Source organism: Impatiens glandulifera, chromosome 2 (genome assembly GCF_907164915.1).
Source record: "Impatiens glandulifera chromosome 2, dImpGla2.1, whole genome shotgun sequence".
Lineage (NCBI taxonomy): Eukaryota > Viridiplantae > Streptophyta > Magnoliopsida > Ericales > Balsaminaceae > Impatiens > Impatiens glandulifera.
Genome location: NC_061863.1, coordinates 24267743 through 24286482, shown reverse-complemented (window position 1 = coordinate 24286482; position 18740 = coordinate 24267743). Strand labels below are relative to the sequence as shown.

At 31.8% G+C, this 18740-nt stretch overlaps 1 protein-coding gene across 2 annotated transcripts; it reads left to right on the top strand.

Moving 5' to 3' along the window:
- The first annotated feature begins 1649 nt into the window (after positions 1 to 1649).
- Positions 1650 to 5517, top strand: LOC124927895 (1-aminocyclopropane-1-carboxylate oxidase-like). 2 transcript variants are annotated; one of them, XM_047468393.1, is made up of 11 exons: positions 1650 to 1760; positions 1832 to 2018; positions 2109 to 2189; positions 2738 to 2789; positions 2868 to 2989; positions 3432 to 3523; positions 3601 to 3659; positions 4657 to 4713; positions 4820 to 4865; positions 4939 to 5018; positions 5146 to 5517. In XM_047468393.1, exons 1-11 carry the CDS (start codon positions 1683 to 1685, stop codon positions 5207 to 5209), a joined length of 918 nt encoding a protein of 305 aa, XP_047324349.1. In that variant the 5' UTR covers positions 1650 to 1682; the 3' UTR covers positions 5210 to 5517. The 2 variants fall into 2 exon arrangements, with proteins under 2 accessions (XP_047324349.1, XP_047324350.1); XM_047468394.1 differs by lacking the exons at positions 2738 to 2789; positions 2868 to 2989 and having other exon boundaries at positions 1666 to 1760.
- Positions 5518 to 18740: the final 13223 nt, after the last annotated feature.

Sequence of the window (18740 nt, the reverse complement as noted above, 5' to 3'; positions counted from 1 at the left end):
TGTTTTTCGAGTTTTTTGACTCGACCATTTCAGTGCGAAACCCGGTGATTGTGATTCAGGTACTTTTGTGTAGTTCGTTGTTGTAGTGTTTTTTCTATGCTAAATCATTGCAGGTTCCGTTGCACCATGGAAAGCAACCGCCGACGAAACTCTCCAGCACAAACGAGAGACGGTGAAATTGTTTTAAGGGAACTATGATTTCATAGGCCTCAGAGCAAACGAGAAGACATTTATTAATCTCATTACATAATCTATTGTATCTGTTCTATTATCATTTTATTGTATTCATATATTATTTATGTGTAATTGTTACGAGATAAGATTATCAACAGGTGTCTCTACAAGAAGGACATCAGCGGAAACCCCAGGTTTCTCAGGAGACTCAGGACAGCTTGTAAGAGGGCGAAAATGACTTTCTCTTAGACCGCTCGACAACAATTGAGATTGATTAATTGTTTGAGGGTATTGATTTCTATTCAACCATCACCTATGCAAGATTTGAGGATTTGAACATGGATTTGTTCATAAAGTTTATGGAGCTAGTTGAGAAGTGTTTGAGAGATGTTAAGATGGACAAGAGAACCATCAACGATGCTATCCTTGTCGGTGGGTCCACCAGAATTCCAAAGGTGCAACGGCTCCTTCAAGATTTCTTAAATTTTATCAAATGTAGGAGATGTCTTCGATGACCTGCTACTTTATTGGTGGGTTCTACATCTCCGGCTGATGTCTTCTTCTTGAAGGGCCGATAAAGATACTTCACTAGGTCAATAAAGTAGATCCAGTCGAGAGAGAGGAGAAGACGTAGATCCAGTCGAGTCGAGAGATAGAGGAGAAGATGTCCAGCTTTAGTATTTAGAATAATGACCTTTTGAACCGGATATTTTTAGACGTTTCGCGGTCGGACCGATTGAACCGACAATCTGACCACGTATTTTAAAACTATGGTTTTTATCATTTATTTTATTAGTTGATTGTTTTCTAAATGTTATATATTATTGTTGTTTTTTTACATTTGTATGAATGATATGAATTCATTATTTATTTATCTATTAAAATAATGTAGACGACAATAGTGAAATAGTGATTTTTAAGAGACCAAAATGTGGGAGGTTTGATCTTTACCGGTTGAGCCAATCACAGGTCTCATTATTTCTCTGAAACTTCCCTCGGTCTTCGGCCTGAGCTGTATGAAACTTCCCTCGGTCTTCGGCCTGAGCTGTATGAGACAGAAACTCGTCCCACGTACTTTTTGAGTTAAAATACTTCCTATCATTTGTCTGCTTTTAACATGGCAATGGGCTACTATTGGCGGCCTTATCTATTATTTTATGGTCGACTTGGAGATAGAAGAGGAAGACAAGCATCAAATTTTAATGCTAGGAATTAAGCGTTTCCGATAAAAAAATCTCCTTATCAACAGTGACGAGAATGTACGTTATTCATTTCCGAGCAATTGAAAGCGTACACGATCCATTTTCGAGCAATTGGAAGCGGCATTTGATGACGTAGCTGGAAATTTTATACCTAAATAAAACCTTTTAAATGAAATAAAATCTAACTTTTAAGATAATGAAAATTAGATGTGTGTTAAGAAGAAGTAAAGCTAAACCTCCAATACATATTGAAACTAATGTTTATATATATAGATTCTCTATCATTTGCTCATCTGGTAAACAAACATGGCGAACACTCTTCAGCTCCCAATAATCGACCTATCCTCTTCCGATCTTCCCTCCACCATTGACTCCATCCACCAGGTTTTCTTCTTCTGTTGTGAGACTTCTAAATTTGATGATTACTATTCTTAAATTATACTATTTTGTCGCAGGCTTGTGTTCATTTTGGTTTCTTTTACCTCATAAATCACGGAATCCAGGAAGATTTGCTGAAGAGTGTGTTCGATGAGAGCAGAAAGTTCTTCTCGCTCCCTCTTGAAGAGAAAATGAAACTTCCTCGCAAGGAAGATCGAGGTTACGGTCCTCTCTATGCGGAGAAGTTGGATCCTTCTACGAAAGGTCTTTTTTTTTTTTGTTAATAATCTCCTTTAGGATATAGTCAGTGTTTCGGAAGTATGAGTTTGGACATGATGTCGATTGATTGTACAGGTGATTCAAAGGAGACTTTTCATATTGGTCCTATAGATGATAAGTCAACTGTTAGCCATCTAAATCAATGGCCATCACGAGGTTCGTGACAACTCTCTTCTGTTAGTCAGTTGAATGCACACAGTTGAATCAGTGACCGAATTTGTCTGACTAGAATCACATTTTAGTTTCAGAACTATGTTCCAAGGAGAGTTAAAATAGTAAAGCTTTAACAAATAAGCACTTAGATCTGATAAAAGTAATTTGTTTGATTGAAGCAAAAAGTATACGAACAAGACAGGACTGGTATCTGCTCTCCTATTCTATTGCCTTTTTGTTTAGTTTATGACAACTGGGTCCATTTGGAAACACCTTTAGGATCCAGATATAGATGAGAAACCGATAAATGTTCTTAGAAACACTTTTCATATGGACGTGGATCAAGATGAGATCATGTTTAGAACCAGAGCTAGAATATTTTGACAAATTAAGAAATGTTTTGACAGTTTCTTGTCTAGATATGGATCCAGACCCAGATCTAGAAAGTGTCTCCAAATGGGCCAAATGTCTGCTTTAAATGATAGACTATTCATTATGATATTAAATAAAACCCTCATCCTTCTGTTTGGTTTCTGGCTATGGAACTTCAGAACTCCTACCAACTTGGAGATCAACTATGGAGTCCTACTATGCCAAGGTCTTGTAAGTGTCAAATATACTCTCCAACACCCTTTATATTTATTGACATAGATTTTTCGGTTTTGCTTGATGGCGAATCAGGACTGCTGGAAAACGGTTGTTACCTCTGATGGCTCTTGCTTTGAACATAGATGAGAATTACTTTGAGAAAATAGGTGCCTCAACTTTGCCCTCGGGATTCCTCCGCCTCTTGCATTATCCAGGTCTATTTCAAACTTGTTACCATTGTTTGAGAAATCAAATCCAAAAAAAATGTGGGTATAAAGAGGAGATTCTTAGATAACATAATTTTTTGCATGCAGTAAGAAGATATCTTGGACTATCTGCTTCTCTGTTCTAGCTAAACCTTCTTTTTTTTAATGATAATCACTCTCCATAGACAACTATTTTAATTTCAATTTTAAATGTAATAGAAACACAATAAACATTTCACTTATTTCATTATATCTTGTACATATAAATAATGCATTATTGAGAGAAGGGAAGAACATTAAAATAATATACAATCCTTAATTTATGCTACAATCTTGATTTTTTACAATACGTAGTTTTCGTTAATGTAAATCAAGCGGTTGTATTGAATGAAGGAAAGAGGGGGTATTTTCCTGAAATCATGGGTCTTACTTTTGGTTCTTCATGAGATAGGACATTTGGATGGAGAAACTTTTGGTGCCTCTGCTCATTCAGACTATGGAATGATCACACTCCTTGCAACAGATGGTATTGGTGGACTGCAGGCATGTTTTTTTTTTTTTTAAATTTACTTTCAGCTTCATTATCTGCCATCTTTTAATTATGCTTTCTACTGATGTAGGTTTGCAGAGAGAAAAATAAGGAACCACAAATCTGGGAAGATGTGCATCATATTCATGGGTGAGTTCATGATTTTTATACCCGTCATGGGCTATGATTAAAAGCTAAAAGATCAGGTAATGTCCAAATGAATAATGTTGTCGGGGACAGTAACAAATGATGTTAAGTATAAGAATTGACCTTATTCCAGGATGTCCAATATAACATCTGAATAAAAAACTTCCACCCAAAGTTGGTATTCATTTTAAAAATTTAACAGTAAACCAGTAACAATTATAAATCATTTTGGGGTGAGTTTTGGTGTGGGTTGGAAAAGGTCTTAGTACCTTATGAATAGTAGAGTTTTAATGGAGTAATGAATGAAATAAAATTGAATCTGGTTTATCTCATCTAAAGGCTTAAGCATCCTCATCTATATCTCCTGTACAAATCCTAGATATCTTGACTGTTACTTTACATAGGATCAGAGCCTTTGAGAGTAGGATAAATTTAGTAGTATAATTGTGGTATGATGATTTGTAGTAGTACAAGGGTAATCAGGTAATTAGAAGATTAGTGGATTATTAGCTTATAAATATTAGAATATGTATTATTTGGAGTAAGGAAATAGCATCAAATCTTCTTTTATCTTTCTTAAAGGCTAAGGCCGTTCTCTTATTTTCTATATTTCTTCTACAAATCCTAGATCTCTAGACTAATATTGATATACGTGACAATGAGTTTGATTTTTGAGAACAAGAATGTAATCGAAGGTTTCCGAATGGGACCATATTAAACCAGAACTATGTCCGGCTGCAGACTGTTGGTAAGGCAGCCTTCTTCTAGGAATAATATTGCAATGCATGCACACATCATGTTGATTCGATTGATCATAAGGATATGACATTGTCTGTTTGGAATTTTTTTTGTTTTCTTGAAAAAGAGAAAAGTTAAAAGTATGTTATTGCTCCAAGGCTCAACAGTCATATACTAAATGGCTATATCATCCCTATGTTATTAACGGTGTTAATGATACTTTTCTCATAACTTAAAAATCTAATGGATAAACTACTTTCAGGGCAGTTATTGTTAACATTGGTGATATGATGGAGAGATGGACCAATTGTTTATTTAGGTAATTTATATCTTTGAACTACCTCCTGTATAACATAACACTACTGAAATTCTTCTAAACAAAATCATTAACCTCAATTGTCATTCATTATGGTCATCTTTTGTAGGTCAACATTGCACAGAGTCATGCCAACAGGACAAGAACGCTTTTCGGTATTATTTTATTTATTTATTTTTAAAACAATTAAATGTCATGATATTGATAACTCGAATGAAACATGTCCAGGTGGCATTCTTCCTTGATCCTGCTGATGATTGTATTGTTGAATGCTTGGAAAGTTGTTGTAGCGAGTCAAATCCTCCAAGGTTTGAATCCGATATTCTTCTCTTTCCTCTATAGTTTTCTTTTAAGAATAAATGGAAATATTTTAGGACATCCATAGTTTCCTCCATTGGATTCACATTAACATTGGCTGACTTATTTGATTGGCAGATTTCCTCCCATAAGGAGTGGTGACTATCTGAAAGAGAAGTTCATGATGACTTATGGCTCTTGAATTTGAAGGATTTTCTCATCCAATTCTGTGCCACAGAATTCGGAGCTTGAACAAGGCAAGTTATGGTAGGAAGGAAGTTGGTGGTTGTCACATTATGAGAATATTGTATTGAATAAACTTATAGATGGTTGTCATATTATGAGAATATTGGATTGATAGTTGGTGGGGCAGAGGGAAAATATCAGGTGGCCATAAAATTTGTTAATGAAAGTTGGAATTAGCTTATTACAAAGGTTGAGAATTGAAAATCAAGAAAGAACTGAAAATCCCAATTTTACTAATATATATTCCATTTGGTATTTGGATGCCTTCTTCTTCTTCTTTGTAGGTGGACAAGAGATTCTGGAATTTCAATTGCATACCAAAAATCAAATTTATTTTGACAAACTGATTTATTTTATTTTACTTAATCATTGTACTGAAAAACCATATTAATTATGACAAACTGATTTGAAATATGAAATGAGACCAAAATCAAATATGCTCAAAAGAATTTGTAAAATAAAAAACAATTAGACTATAAATTTTGTCCATAAAAAAATTCTCAGAACCTTTTTTATATACATATATTATCCATGCAATTAAAGGCATCAGAATATATTGGTATCCTCAATTATAAAACATTTAGGGACTTTTATTTTCCAAATGGTAACTGCACTACAAAAACAAACAATAAGGAATATAATTATAACATATACAATTTTAATATTTACAACAAGTCGTTGTAATATAGTGATGAGTATTCCCGTCTGTCGGTGACCCTGGTTTGATCCCGGCAACAGCGACGAATTATTATCTCTGATCTCTCCATCAATGATATATTATTTATGTTAGTGTCATCATTCATATCTTTTATGATCTCTTTCACCTATTATACTTTAGTCAATTTTAAGATTTATGGAGAGAAAATCAGTAAGATATTTTATTAGTAGATAGATGATCATGATCAACAAAATCAGTCATGGAGAAGCAGCCATCAAGAACCATTTGGATTTTCCGATCTCTTTTTAATGGTAGGATCCACAAAAAAGAAAAAGGTCCTACCATGTTAGAATGCAGTTATATCTTCACTAAATTTGATATACAATATGGAACAATTAGTAAGCCTGAGATAATAGATAGATCAAAGAGACTTTTTTATTATGTCAACTTGACAATTTCTTTATTGGTTAGTGTGCAAGCACATGATGTGTAGTTGAATGGTAAAGAAGATATCACTATTCAAATTGTTAAGTTGTTTTGATAAGGTATCTTATTTACAGTTTACATAAGATTGGTTTCATTTGGGGCTTGTTTGATGAATAAGATATTGGGATAAAATTTAGTTTCTATTCTAAAACCCAACCATCATATCATTCATCTAATTAATATATTTTCACTTAAAATATCAAAATTATCTCTTATTTTTTTTAATATAAATTAATTATTAAATAAAAATTTAGAAAAATAAAACCAAAAAATATTTTTTTTAGAAAAAACCCAAACAAACCAACAAATCATCTTCTCAGAATAATTTGATAATCAATAATTTTATCTGCTCTATTTTTTTTAATTGTTATATATAGAGCGGTGAGACGGGCGAACCCATGGCGGGGCGGGTCTACCATTAAAACCCATCGTTTGATGGGTCGACGGTGGGCTGACCCGCCATCCCGGTCGGCTGAATATCTCCAATCCAATCCAAGATGGGTTGCGGGTTAGACGGACCAGCCCGCGGGTTGTCTCACTACAAATAAAAATAAATAAAAATTATTATTAGTTCTAGAAAATAAGAGTTCAACAACATGATCAAATAGGGCGCTGCGCCGGAGGAGCCTGCTAGTCACGCGCCCGTAAAATAGTCATGATACACACTAAACAAAAGTCTTGTCTATTGTTACACATTAATTAATCAAATAATTCGACAGAAGTAACTAAAATTTAAAAGATTCATAAAATAGAAAAAAAAAACTAGGGTAGGGTTATGCGACATAATCCTGTAAGGCTACAAATCATATTAGAATTTTTTTTAACCCAAGGGCCAACCCAAATCTTACCCGCGACCCGAGCGGGCTGGCCCGTGTAGGCCCATTTTCAATTTTTAATAAAATATTTTATATTTAACGCTATAAATAATTTTTTAATATTAAATTATTATTTTTTCTTATTTTATTTTTTAGTTTTTATATTTTATGTTTTAATTAATTCATAATTTTATTATTAATATATAATATTTAAAATCAATTATATAAAAATGACTATATAATTATTAATTATTGTAATTATTATTAAAATACTATTTTATTAAAATTATTATTAATTATATTTTATTTTATGTAATTACTTAATATTATTTAAATAATTAAAATAATTTTTTTAATAAATAAACTAAAATTTATGTTATTATTTCAATTATAAAAGAATTTTTAATATAATTATAAAATAATATATGAGAGAGAAAAATAGATACATTTATTATTTAGTTAGAATTTTATATGTCTATCCACATTTCATATAATTTTTTTTTTCAATATATTCAAATTATCATTCATTTTTTCAAAATACCTATCTTTCATTCTTTACTTTCTAAATCCATTAATTAATCCATTAATCATATATTTCTCTCTACACTCATTAACTATTTTATTTTATAATATAAAATGAAAAAATACTATATTAATGCATAATGTTAGAACAATTTCTTAAATTTTTGTATCACCTAAAAATTGTTGGATGTATCCATAATCTTATAAATTTGTAAAATATTAATCTAAACCGACAAATTGTTAAATTTTTGCCATGTTAGCTATACACGTAGATATTTTGTTTTTGTAATCTATGTTATTTTTACCTATGTCATCCCATTTAAACATAAACAAGAGTTAAACACTCAAAATCACTAGACAACAACACTATTTCATGTATTAATTTAATTAGGAAAATTCTCGTGCGATACATACGGATAAAAATATAAACAAAATAAATTATAATAATATGTATTAAATGTTTAAAATTCTTAATAAATCACAAATAATATATTAAAATAAAAAATAAAACATTCTCATTTCACATTTTATTCAATTCGGTAAAACAATATAGCTTCTCATATATCCTATCACATATATTTTTTTTTCTAATGAACTTCTTATCTCGTGACCTTACACTTTCATTTTGGTCTATCAAATATTTGATTAATATTTTTTAATATTTAACATCGTGACCTCACACTTTGGTCAATCAAATATTTGATTTATATTTTTTAAGCACTTTCAATTGTTACCGGCCTATTATCCCTCGACAAACCACATCCCAATCACACTTGGTTAAAGAGTTGTACTTGTTTTGTTAGGTTGCAAGTTCAAAACATACACAACTGTTTCAAGTTTATGGACGGGTCAACCCACAATCCTGTCCAAGTATTCATTTAATTACTCTCGCATATATATCTAAATTAACCATAACTCTCGACTCAGCAATTCAGAAAGTTTGAAAATTAAGCATCATTATATCTCTCTTTATAGATAACTATTCATAATATAATATGTTTTCCATAATTATATAATCTTTGCAATCCAACTTCGCTACAACATTTCTTCTACCACACAATTTTTTCTATTCCTAAAAAGCGAGTAGAAAAATCTTAACAACATGTGCAGACGAAAAATTTGACGAAATGACCCTATTAATAGGTGTAATTTGAAAAATAACCCCAATTTAATAATGTTTGAAAAAATTACATTTTGAGCCTATGAAATGTAAATATTGTCCTCAATAAGCATTTGAGCTTTTGGGGTGTCAAACCCTCTCCATTCATTCTTTTCATTTTTCTTTCTCCCTAAACCCTAAACATCAGCAGTAGTAGTTTCCGTTCCTCTCCATGACTCTCCCACTTCCCGTTCAACGTCAGTAACAGTTTTCTCCCTTAGTCACTACATTGCTCCCTAAATCTCTCTTTTGCATTCTTCCTTAATCTCTTTCGCATTCTCTCTTCCCGTGATGCGAGTACAATACACATGACACATACTACCTCTTCGCGTTTTTTTTTGCGTGCTCATATTTGGTAGAGAAACATAGTCTACTAAAACCGTTTCTGCAATTGAGCATTCACATCTTGCACTCTTTACACTTACTATGAGTTCATATTGATACTTCAAGTATGTTGAATTTTATGAAGCAATGTCAGTGCCAATGTAATTGCACTCACCGGACAATTACTCCTGGACAACCTGTAATTGTTAATCCATTAGAAGCATAGAAGAACCTTGTCCAAAGTACTGGATCATCGACATATTCAGCTACTGGACCTTATGGTGTAGTTTATAGAAAACTTTATGTTAGTAACCTGCACTTCAACATGACTAAACTTCATCTTAGACAGGTGTGTGATTTTTATGTGTAAAAAACACTCATGCTTTCATATGCACTCATGCTTTCACATGCTTGTCTAATCGGTTCTTTGCCTAGTAAGAAAATTGATTTTTTTACCTTTTCTAACTAATATATTTTTGTTAGGGTCCCATTTTGTTATTATCTGTCTCGTTAATCTAATATTTCCAATGACGTCAGATATTCGAGGCTTTTGGACATGTGGAGCTTGCGCAATTACCTACTAACCTAGAGACGGGGCAATGCAAAGGATTTGGATTTATTCAAGTACCAACTCTTTTTAATTAGTAATTTTGTTAGATAGCCAAGTAACATATATATATTATTCAGCTAAGAGGTCCATATTTATTCTTTTCTTTTAGGGTGTGTTTGATGAGAGGGAATTTGAATTGAAATTGACATTGAAATTTTAATTCCAATTTTATGAGAATTGATATTGACATTGAATTACAATTCAATTCCTATGTTTGAAAAAATTATAGAATTGTAATTCAATTCTAATTCCTATGTTTGAAAAAATGATAGAATTGTAATTCAATTTCAATTCCTATGTTTGTAAAATAAAATATCGGTTCAAAATGTTAACTTTTTAAATATGTTTTCATTTTTTTGGCACGTTTAATATGTTTTTGACATGTTTAACACATTTAACACGTTTTTGATATTTTAACACGTTTAACACGTTTTTGACATTTTAACACGTTTTTTACACGTTTAACACGTTTTCGGCACGTTTAAATAAGTTTTTGACATGTTTAACATGTTTTCACACTTAAAACACATTTTCACACGTTTAACAAGTTTTTCACATTTTTGGTGCATTTAACACGTTTTGACATTTTTAATACGTTTAACATGTTTTTTCACACGTTTTGATAAGATTAACACATTTTTCATGTTTTTGGCATGTTTAACACGTTTTGACATGTTTAACACGTTTAACATGTTTTCACACGTTTGACACGTTTTGGCATATTTTACACATTTTTGGCACGTTTAACACATTTTGATAAGTTTAACACATTTTTGGCACGTTTAACACAATTTTGGCACGTTTAACACGTTTTTGACATGTTTAACTCATTTTGACATATTTTACACATTTTAAACATGTCACAAGTGTGTTAAATGGGCTAAAATATATTAAACATGTCAAAATGTGGTAAATGTGCCAAAATTTATATAATGTGCTAAACATGTCAAAAATGTGTTAAACATACCAAAACATGTTAAATGTGCCAAAAACGTAAAAAACGTGTTAAATGTGTCAAAAACATGTTTAACGTACCAAAACATGATAAACGTGTTTAATGTGTTAAAAACATGTTAAACGTGTCAAAAACGTAAAAACGTATTAAATGTATCAAAAATGTGTTAAACGTGCCAAATAAGTGAAAAACTTATTAAATGTGCCAAAACGTGAGAAACGTGTTAAATGTGTCGAAACGTGTTAAATGTGTTAAAAATGTGTCAAATGTGTCGAAAATGTAAAAAAATATGTGAAACGTGTCAAAAACGTGTTAAACGTGTTTAATATGTTAAAAATGTTTTAAACGTGTTAAAAACATTAGAACGTGTCAAAAACGTGTTAAACGTGCCAAATATATGAAAAACTTGTTAAACGTGCCAAAACATGTCAAAAATGTGGTAAACATGTCAAAAACGTGTTAAAAACGTGTTAACGTGCTAAAAACACGATAAACGTGCTAAAAACACGATAAACGTGCTAAAAACACGACAAACGTGTTTAATATGTTAAAAATGTGTTAAATGTGTCAAAAATGTGAAAACGTGTTAAACCAAAAACGTGTCAAAATGTGTTAAACGTGCCAAATATGTGAAAAACTTGTTAAACGTTCGAAAACGTGCAAAATGTGTCAAAATGTGAAAAACGTGTTAAACATGTCAAAACGTGTTAAAACGTGAAAATAATTTTAAATGTGTCAAAAACGTGTTAAACGTGTCAAGGATGTGAAAAACATGTTAAATATATTAAAAACGTGTTAAACGTGCCAAAAACGTGTTAAACGTGCCAAAAACATGAAGATATGTTAAACGTGTAAAAAACGTGTTAAACGTGTTTAATGTGTGTTAAACATATTTAATGTGTGAAAAACGTGTTAAACATGTCAAAAACGTGAATAATATGTTAATTTAGAATTACAATTCCGATCTTGGATTTGAGAATTATCAAATTACACTATATTGAATTCCATTGAAATTCTAATTCCAATTCCAATTCTTAATATTAAAGTGTCTAACAAACATAAAAATTGGAATTAGACCCTCCAATTCTAATTCCAATACCAATTCAAGGTTACCAAACACCCTTATAGTTTTCGAAATTTAAAGATGCCAAGACGGCTATAACTTTGAATGGGCTATTAGAGATTGCTGGTAGGGTTATCAAGGTAAGCGTCTTCTAATAGGAAATGAATTATGTAAATATATATTATGTTCTTTTCTAAGCTAACTTTAATCCAGGTTTCATTAGTTATTGATCATGTTGGGGTAAGACTCAAGAGCTATAGCATCTGATTTTGATGATGATGATGATGGAGGTGGTCTGGTGAGTTATGAACGTGGTGATAATTTATAGAAAATTGATATTACTATTACCAATGATTGTGTACAACTAGTGTTTCCATCTTGTTTAAGTAAACCATTTTTTATACATGATTTTTCCTTTTCACAAAAAATGCAAACAAGTATGTTTATTGATGCATTTGATATAAAAAAAGAATATTGAGAAATATTATTGAATTGAGCTTACTTTAAAACTAATTCGATGAGCCAATTTTACTTAATGTGCAGGAATAATGCTGGTTATGCATAAGAGGTGGTTTGCATCTTACTAAGTAGTATATTTGATAACCCTATTTTTCATTCCATTTTTATTGGTAATTTAATCATGGCCAAAATAGTGTCCGATTATGTATACTTTTTATGGCTTTAATGTACTACAATTGTATGAGTACGATACAAAGTTCAAACATACTGTCGTGTGAAGATACAAATGATTCAAACCTTAATCCATTTTAGGGCTGCTTTTTTCGAAGGGCCTGGTTTCCTTTTTTGTTTTGTATGTTTCTAGAGGACTTATGTAAAAACACTACTTGTTAACTGTATTCTAAACTTCATACTTATCATTTAAATCATTTTTTTAAAAGAAATTGTATTTATTTGTCTCAAGTCTCACCTAAGCATAATTTATTAATGGGAACCTCCAATGGCTTCTCTGTTAGCTCCAAAGTAATTAGTTTCCCATTTAGCTTCAACAATCCAATTATAGGGTTTAAATCATGTACTGTAGAAAGAAACTGTATCAATGATATAGTCCATCGTTCCCAGGAAACTTTGTTAACATTAGCATTCTTCCAGTCGCATTTCCATTCTACATCAAGTTCATGTAGCATTCTTTCATTCGCATTTCCGTTCTATATCAAGTTTAGTTAAAACTCTTTTAGTTGCATTTCTATTCTACATCAAGTTCCGTTCTTCAATCTCGAAATAGTAAGAAATGTTCATTCTTCTAAACTACTTAAGTACAATTGTTTGTTTAAATTACAAGCTTTTGTAATGTTTAAAATTCAGAAAAACAAACGGTGGTCTATGATGCCTTGAAGAAGACTAAGAACAAGTAAGGAAGAGTCCAAACAAATCAAGGAAGAGTCCAAACAAATCAAGGAAGAGTCCGAACAAAGCGAACAAATCTAAGAAGAGGAAGTTCTCTAAGAACGCTGAAAATGAAAGGTAACAATCGATTATAACGTTTTAGACAGTGAAATAAAATGTTAGAAATATTAGACATTTATTGTTAGAAATGTTAGACTTCAAATGTTAGAAATACATTTCAGTTTACGTTATAATACATTATACTTTAGGTTATAAGATATTATAGTTTATGTTAAATGACATTACAATTTAGGTTATAAGACATTATCGTTTAGATTAAAATATATTACAGTTTAGGTTAAATGATATTACAATTTAGGTTAAATGACATTACAATTAAGGTTATAAGGCATTACAATGTAAGTTATAAGACATTACAGTTTATGTTAAATGACATTATAGTTTACGTTAAATGACATTACAATTAAGGTTATAAGGCATTACAATGTAGGTTATAAGACATTACAGTTTATGTTAAATGACATTATAGTTTAGGTTAAATGACATTACAGTTCAGGTTATAAGGCATTACAGTTTATGTTATAAGACATTACAATTTAAGTTAAATGATATTACGGTTCAGGTTGTAAGACATTATAATTTATGTTATAAGACATTACAATTTAGGTTATAAGATATTATAGTTTAGTTTAAATAACAATACAGTTCAGCTTAAATGACATTACAACTAATATTAAATGACATTACATTTTAGTTTATCAGACATTACATTTAATCTTTTTAAATCAAATATTTGTTTTCAGTTTGAAGGTATATAAGAGGAAGAAAAGCTTCCTCTAATAGGAAACTTTCCGAACCCCCACCCCCGCTTCTTCTATTCCCGTTTCTTCCATTCCCACTTCATCCATTCCCGTTTCTTCCATTTCTACAAGGTGACAATTGTCCTCTTTTTAAATGTTGATTGTAATATTCTCAAAACTGAATTGTCATTTTCTCTCTATTACAGATGTAGGGTATCTAAGAAGAAGATTTCTTCACTCCCCGCCCCTCTTCATCCATTCCTACAAAGTAACAATTTTCATCTTCTTAAAAGTTGATTTTAATGTTCTGAAAACTGGATTTTCATTTTCTTTTTTACAGAGTCTAGGTATCTAAGAGGAAGCGTTCATCACCCGCCACCATCATTTTTTCATTCCCGCTTCTTCACTCACCGCTTATTTCATTCCCGCATCTTCACCCCTACTTATTCCATACCCGATTCTTCACCCCCTTCATCATCCATTTGTTCAAGGTAACAATTGTCATCTTCTCAAAACTTGATTGTCAAAACTTTATTGTCATTTTCCTTCTTTTATAGAGTCGAGTTATCGAAGATGAATCTTTCTTCACCCCCGTCCCTACTTCTTCCATTCGTGCAAGGAAACAACCTAATTTAAACATCCAAACTTCTCCAAATGGCCTTTATAAGCTCATCCGACAACTCTCAGACATTTAGTAAGAGGCTGTCAAAGCCATTGGTTTTGTCTCCCTCTTGTCATTGGGTATCTAAAAATGCCCATTCGAACTATGATGTCACCTCTTGAGCAAGTTCGATGCTAGAAGGACTAATCTAATACCAAGTAATGGGGAGATGTTAAAAATTGACGAAGCAAGCATTTAGTGCGTACTAAACCTCCTTAGAGGTGACGTTGAAATAATGGAGTCTCAAGGACAGAAATTTGATAAAGTCGAGTATCTGTAAATGTTGAAGATTTGGAGGAGAGGATGGATGGAGAATGATAATGGAGGAGCTCCTACAATGCTTAACTCCATTCCAATGTCTCCTTGTCGGTGAAGAACTATATCTCGCTAATAAATTTCCTAAAAATGATATATCAGGTCTAGTATGAGTAGTTAGATACATTAGTGCTCAATAGCACTAAGATATGGTACTTTAAGACCAATTAGTTTTTCATCACACATACGAGGTCGAAATGGATCTTTATTTACATCAAGCGATCTCACGATCATTGGACTACTCATGGAATGTGCTTTATCGATAAAAAATATTTTTAGTACTCTTGATGTATAAGAAGATTCATGGACAAGAATTCCATTATCTAAATACTCAACTTGTAAGCCAAGACAAAACTTTCTTTTTCCCAGATCGTTCATCTCAAATTCTTTTTTAAGATAACTAACTGTTTCAGATAGTTCATCAGTAGTTCCAATAATATTCAAATCGTCAACATAAATTGCAATTATTACAAATTGGGATCAAATCTCTTAATAAACACACATGAACATATTGGATCATTTTGAAATCTATTCTTTAATAAATATTCACTAAGAAGTTTATACCACATACGTCCAGATTGTTTAAATCCATATAAAGATCTGCATAATTTAACCGAGTAAAGGTCTTGACGATCTGAATTAAATGCTTCTGACATTTTAAATCCTTCAAGGAGTTTCATGTATATGTTGTTATCAAGGGAGCCATATAAATATGCCGTAATAACATCCATTAATCTCATCTGCAATTTCTCGTGTATTGATAAACTTATTAGATATCTAAATATTGTTGCATCCACCACAAGAGAATATGTTTCCTCATAATTAATACCAGGTCTCTGTGAGAATCCCTAGGCAACAAGTCATGCCTTATATCTGACAATTTCATTTTTCTCATTTCTTTTTCTTATAAACACCCATTTATAACCGATCAGTTTTATACCTTCAGGGGTACGGACGATAGGTCCAAAAACATTATGATTTGCGAGTGATTTTAATTCAGCTTCAATCGCATCTTTCTAGTTTGGCCAATCATTTCTCCGTCTGTATTCTTCTACATATTTTGGTTCATGATCCTCATCTTCTTTAACAATATCACATGATATAACATATGCAAAATTTTCATCGACGTCGATTTCATCTCGATTCCATCTTTTTCTAGTCAAAACATAGTTTATAGAGATCTCTTCATTTTCAGGTACCTGTGATTCCTCTGGAATCATTTTTTCAAGGACTGGATACTCTAGATCTTCTAGAGTAATTGTTTCCTCAATTTGAGCCATTACTTCTTTTATTTTTCAAGGATTTTTATCTTTAGAACCGACTGGTCTACCACGCTTCACTTGCATTTTAGGCTCGTTAGTAGTAGTGGGTTGTCCTTCAGGGACATGAATCCTAATTGGAGTATTTGCAACTGGAATATAAGATTTCGTAACCTTTTTCGGATCAGTAAAAGCATATGGAAATTAATTTGCTAAATTTTGCAAGTGAATGATCTTCTGAACTTCAAGTTCAGATTGCTTTGTACAAGGATCGTAGTGAGCTAATAATAACTCACGCTAGATTATTTCCTTTTCCAACTACTTATTTACCACTTTCAATGTTGGAAATATCATTTCATTAAAATGACAGTCGGCAAACCGTGCCGTGAATGAGTCACGCGTCAATGGCTCAAGATATTTAATTATAGACGGTGATTCATATCCAACATATATCCTCAATCTCCTTTGAGGTCCAATCTTTGTGCGTTGTGGTGGAGAAACTAGCACATATACTGCACATCTGAAAATTCTTAAATGGAAAATTTTTGTTTCCTGACCATAAACCATTTCTAAAGGGAAGACCTCATTATAATGTGTAGGTCTGATACGAATTAATGCCGCTGCATGTAAAATAGCATGTCCCCAATCTTGTATCGAAAGTTTCGTTTTCATAAGCAATGATCTTGCAATTAGTTGAAGACTTTTTATCAATGTGAGACAAATTCTCTAGCAATATCAAAACGAATAGATTTAATTAAATAGTCCGAGAAGTGAGCTCGTAATTTGATAATTTGAGCAAACAATCTTGCAAATGCTTGATTATGAGTTGATAATAAACACACATGTGACCATCTTGTTGATGCGTCAATTAATACTATAAAATATCTAAATGGTCGACATGGTGGATGAATAGACCCACATATGTCACCTTGTATTATTTCAAGAAATTGCAAGGGTTCAGTCCTGATTTTAAATGGTGATGACCTTATTATTAACTTCCATTGTGAACAAGCAGCACAAGAAAATTCATTGGGTAGAATTTTTTTTAGTTTTCAGTGAATGCCCACATGAATGATTAATTATTCTTCGTATCATAATAGCTCCAGGGTGTCCCAATCTATCATGACATGTAATAAATTTATTTTGCCGACAAACTTCTGGTTTGTAACTACATGTACTTCGCCAACACTTATGTTTGTGAGATATAATCTAGAGGAAACTGTAGGTAATTTTTCTAAATAACATTTTTTACCCGAGATGATACTTATGATAGATAAATATTCTTTATTGCTTTCATTTGAAGTCTCGATGTGATATCTATTTCCGCGGATATCTTTAAAACTCAACAAGTTTCTTCGAGATTTGGGCGAATACAATGCATTATCAATACAAATGTTTGTTCTTTTAGGTAATATAATATTTTCTCTTCTGGAGCCTTCAACAATTTTTGAACTACTCGATATTGTATTCACATATGTCTCTTTCATCACCAAAGAAATAAAAAATTTATTGCTATTCAAAATGGTATGTGTTGAGGCACTATCTATGAGAGAACTACATTTTTCATTCATCACGTGTTCGCTTCTAGAAATCTTATTTTCCTTTATTAAATAAAATATATTATTAATAATTAATAACAAACAAATAATAATAATACAAAAAGCATCATCAAACTAAATATATATATATAAGACATTAATTAATACTGCTTTTATTTTTATTTATTTATTTATTTATTTATATTTTTCGAAATTTTATTAAATACTATAAAGAAAACACAAAATATCAAATGACCTAATTCTTATCTTCACGCTCGACAAGAAAATCGGCTACGTCAAACCCGGAGAAGTCATTGAGTCCAAAAGCTATTTTATCATCCCCGGGAGCCGAAGTCAAGTTGGACTCGATAGTCCCTTTTCCTTTGAGCTATGCTTGATAACTTTTCATGCCGCAACGATAGCATTTGTTTTCCAAGGTCTTAATAATTTGATCCTTTTTATCATCGTTGCGGATATTGTGTTGACCACCACCACCACGTCCATGACCATTTCTGCGGGCACGACCTGAAAAATGACCACGACCACGACCACGACTACGATGTCGTCCTCTATAATTATATGATTCCACATTCACTTCAGGGAATGAGTTCGATATAGTTGGACGAGACTCATGATTTTTAATCAAAAGCTCATTATTTTGTTCGGCCAATAATAGACATGATATTAATTCTGAATATTTCTCAAAACCTTTTGCTCGATATTGCTGCTGCAGGAGAACATCCAATGCATGAAGTGTGGAGAATGTTTTCTTTAACATGTCTCCGTCAGTAATAGTTTCTCCACATAGTTTGAGTTGAGAAGTAATCCAAAATAAAACAGAATTATATTCACTCCCTAATTTAAAGTCTTGTAGGCGCAAATGCAACCATTCAAATTGAGCTTTTGGAAGAATGATAGTTTTTTAATGATCGTACTTTTCATTCAAATTGTTCCATA

What these genes read in the sequence shown, in the direction of transcription:
- LOC124927895 (XM_047468393.1), top strand. Translation starts at nt 1,683, where the DNA reads ATGGCGAACACTCTTCAGCTCCCAATAATCGACCTATCCTCTTCCGAT. An exon ending in ATGGTATTGGTGGACTGCAG is followed by an intron (nt 3,524 to 3,600) that starts GCATGTTTTTTT and finishes CTACTGATGTAG; the next exon opens with GTTTGCAGAGAGAAAAATAA. An exon ending in TGGACCAATTGTTTATTTAG is followed by an intron (nt 4,714 to 4,819) that starts GTAATTTATATC and finishes CATCTTTTGTAG; the next exon opens with GTCAACATTGCACAGAGTCA.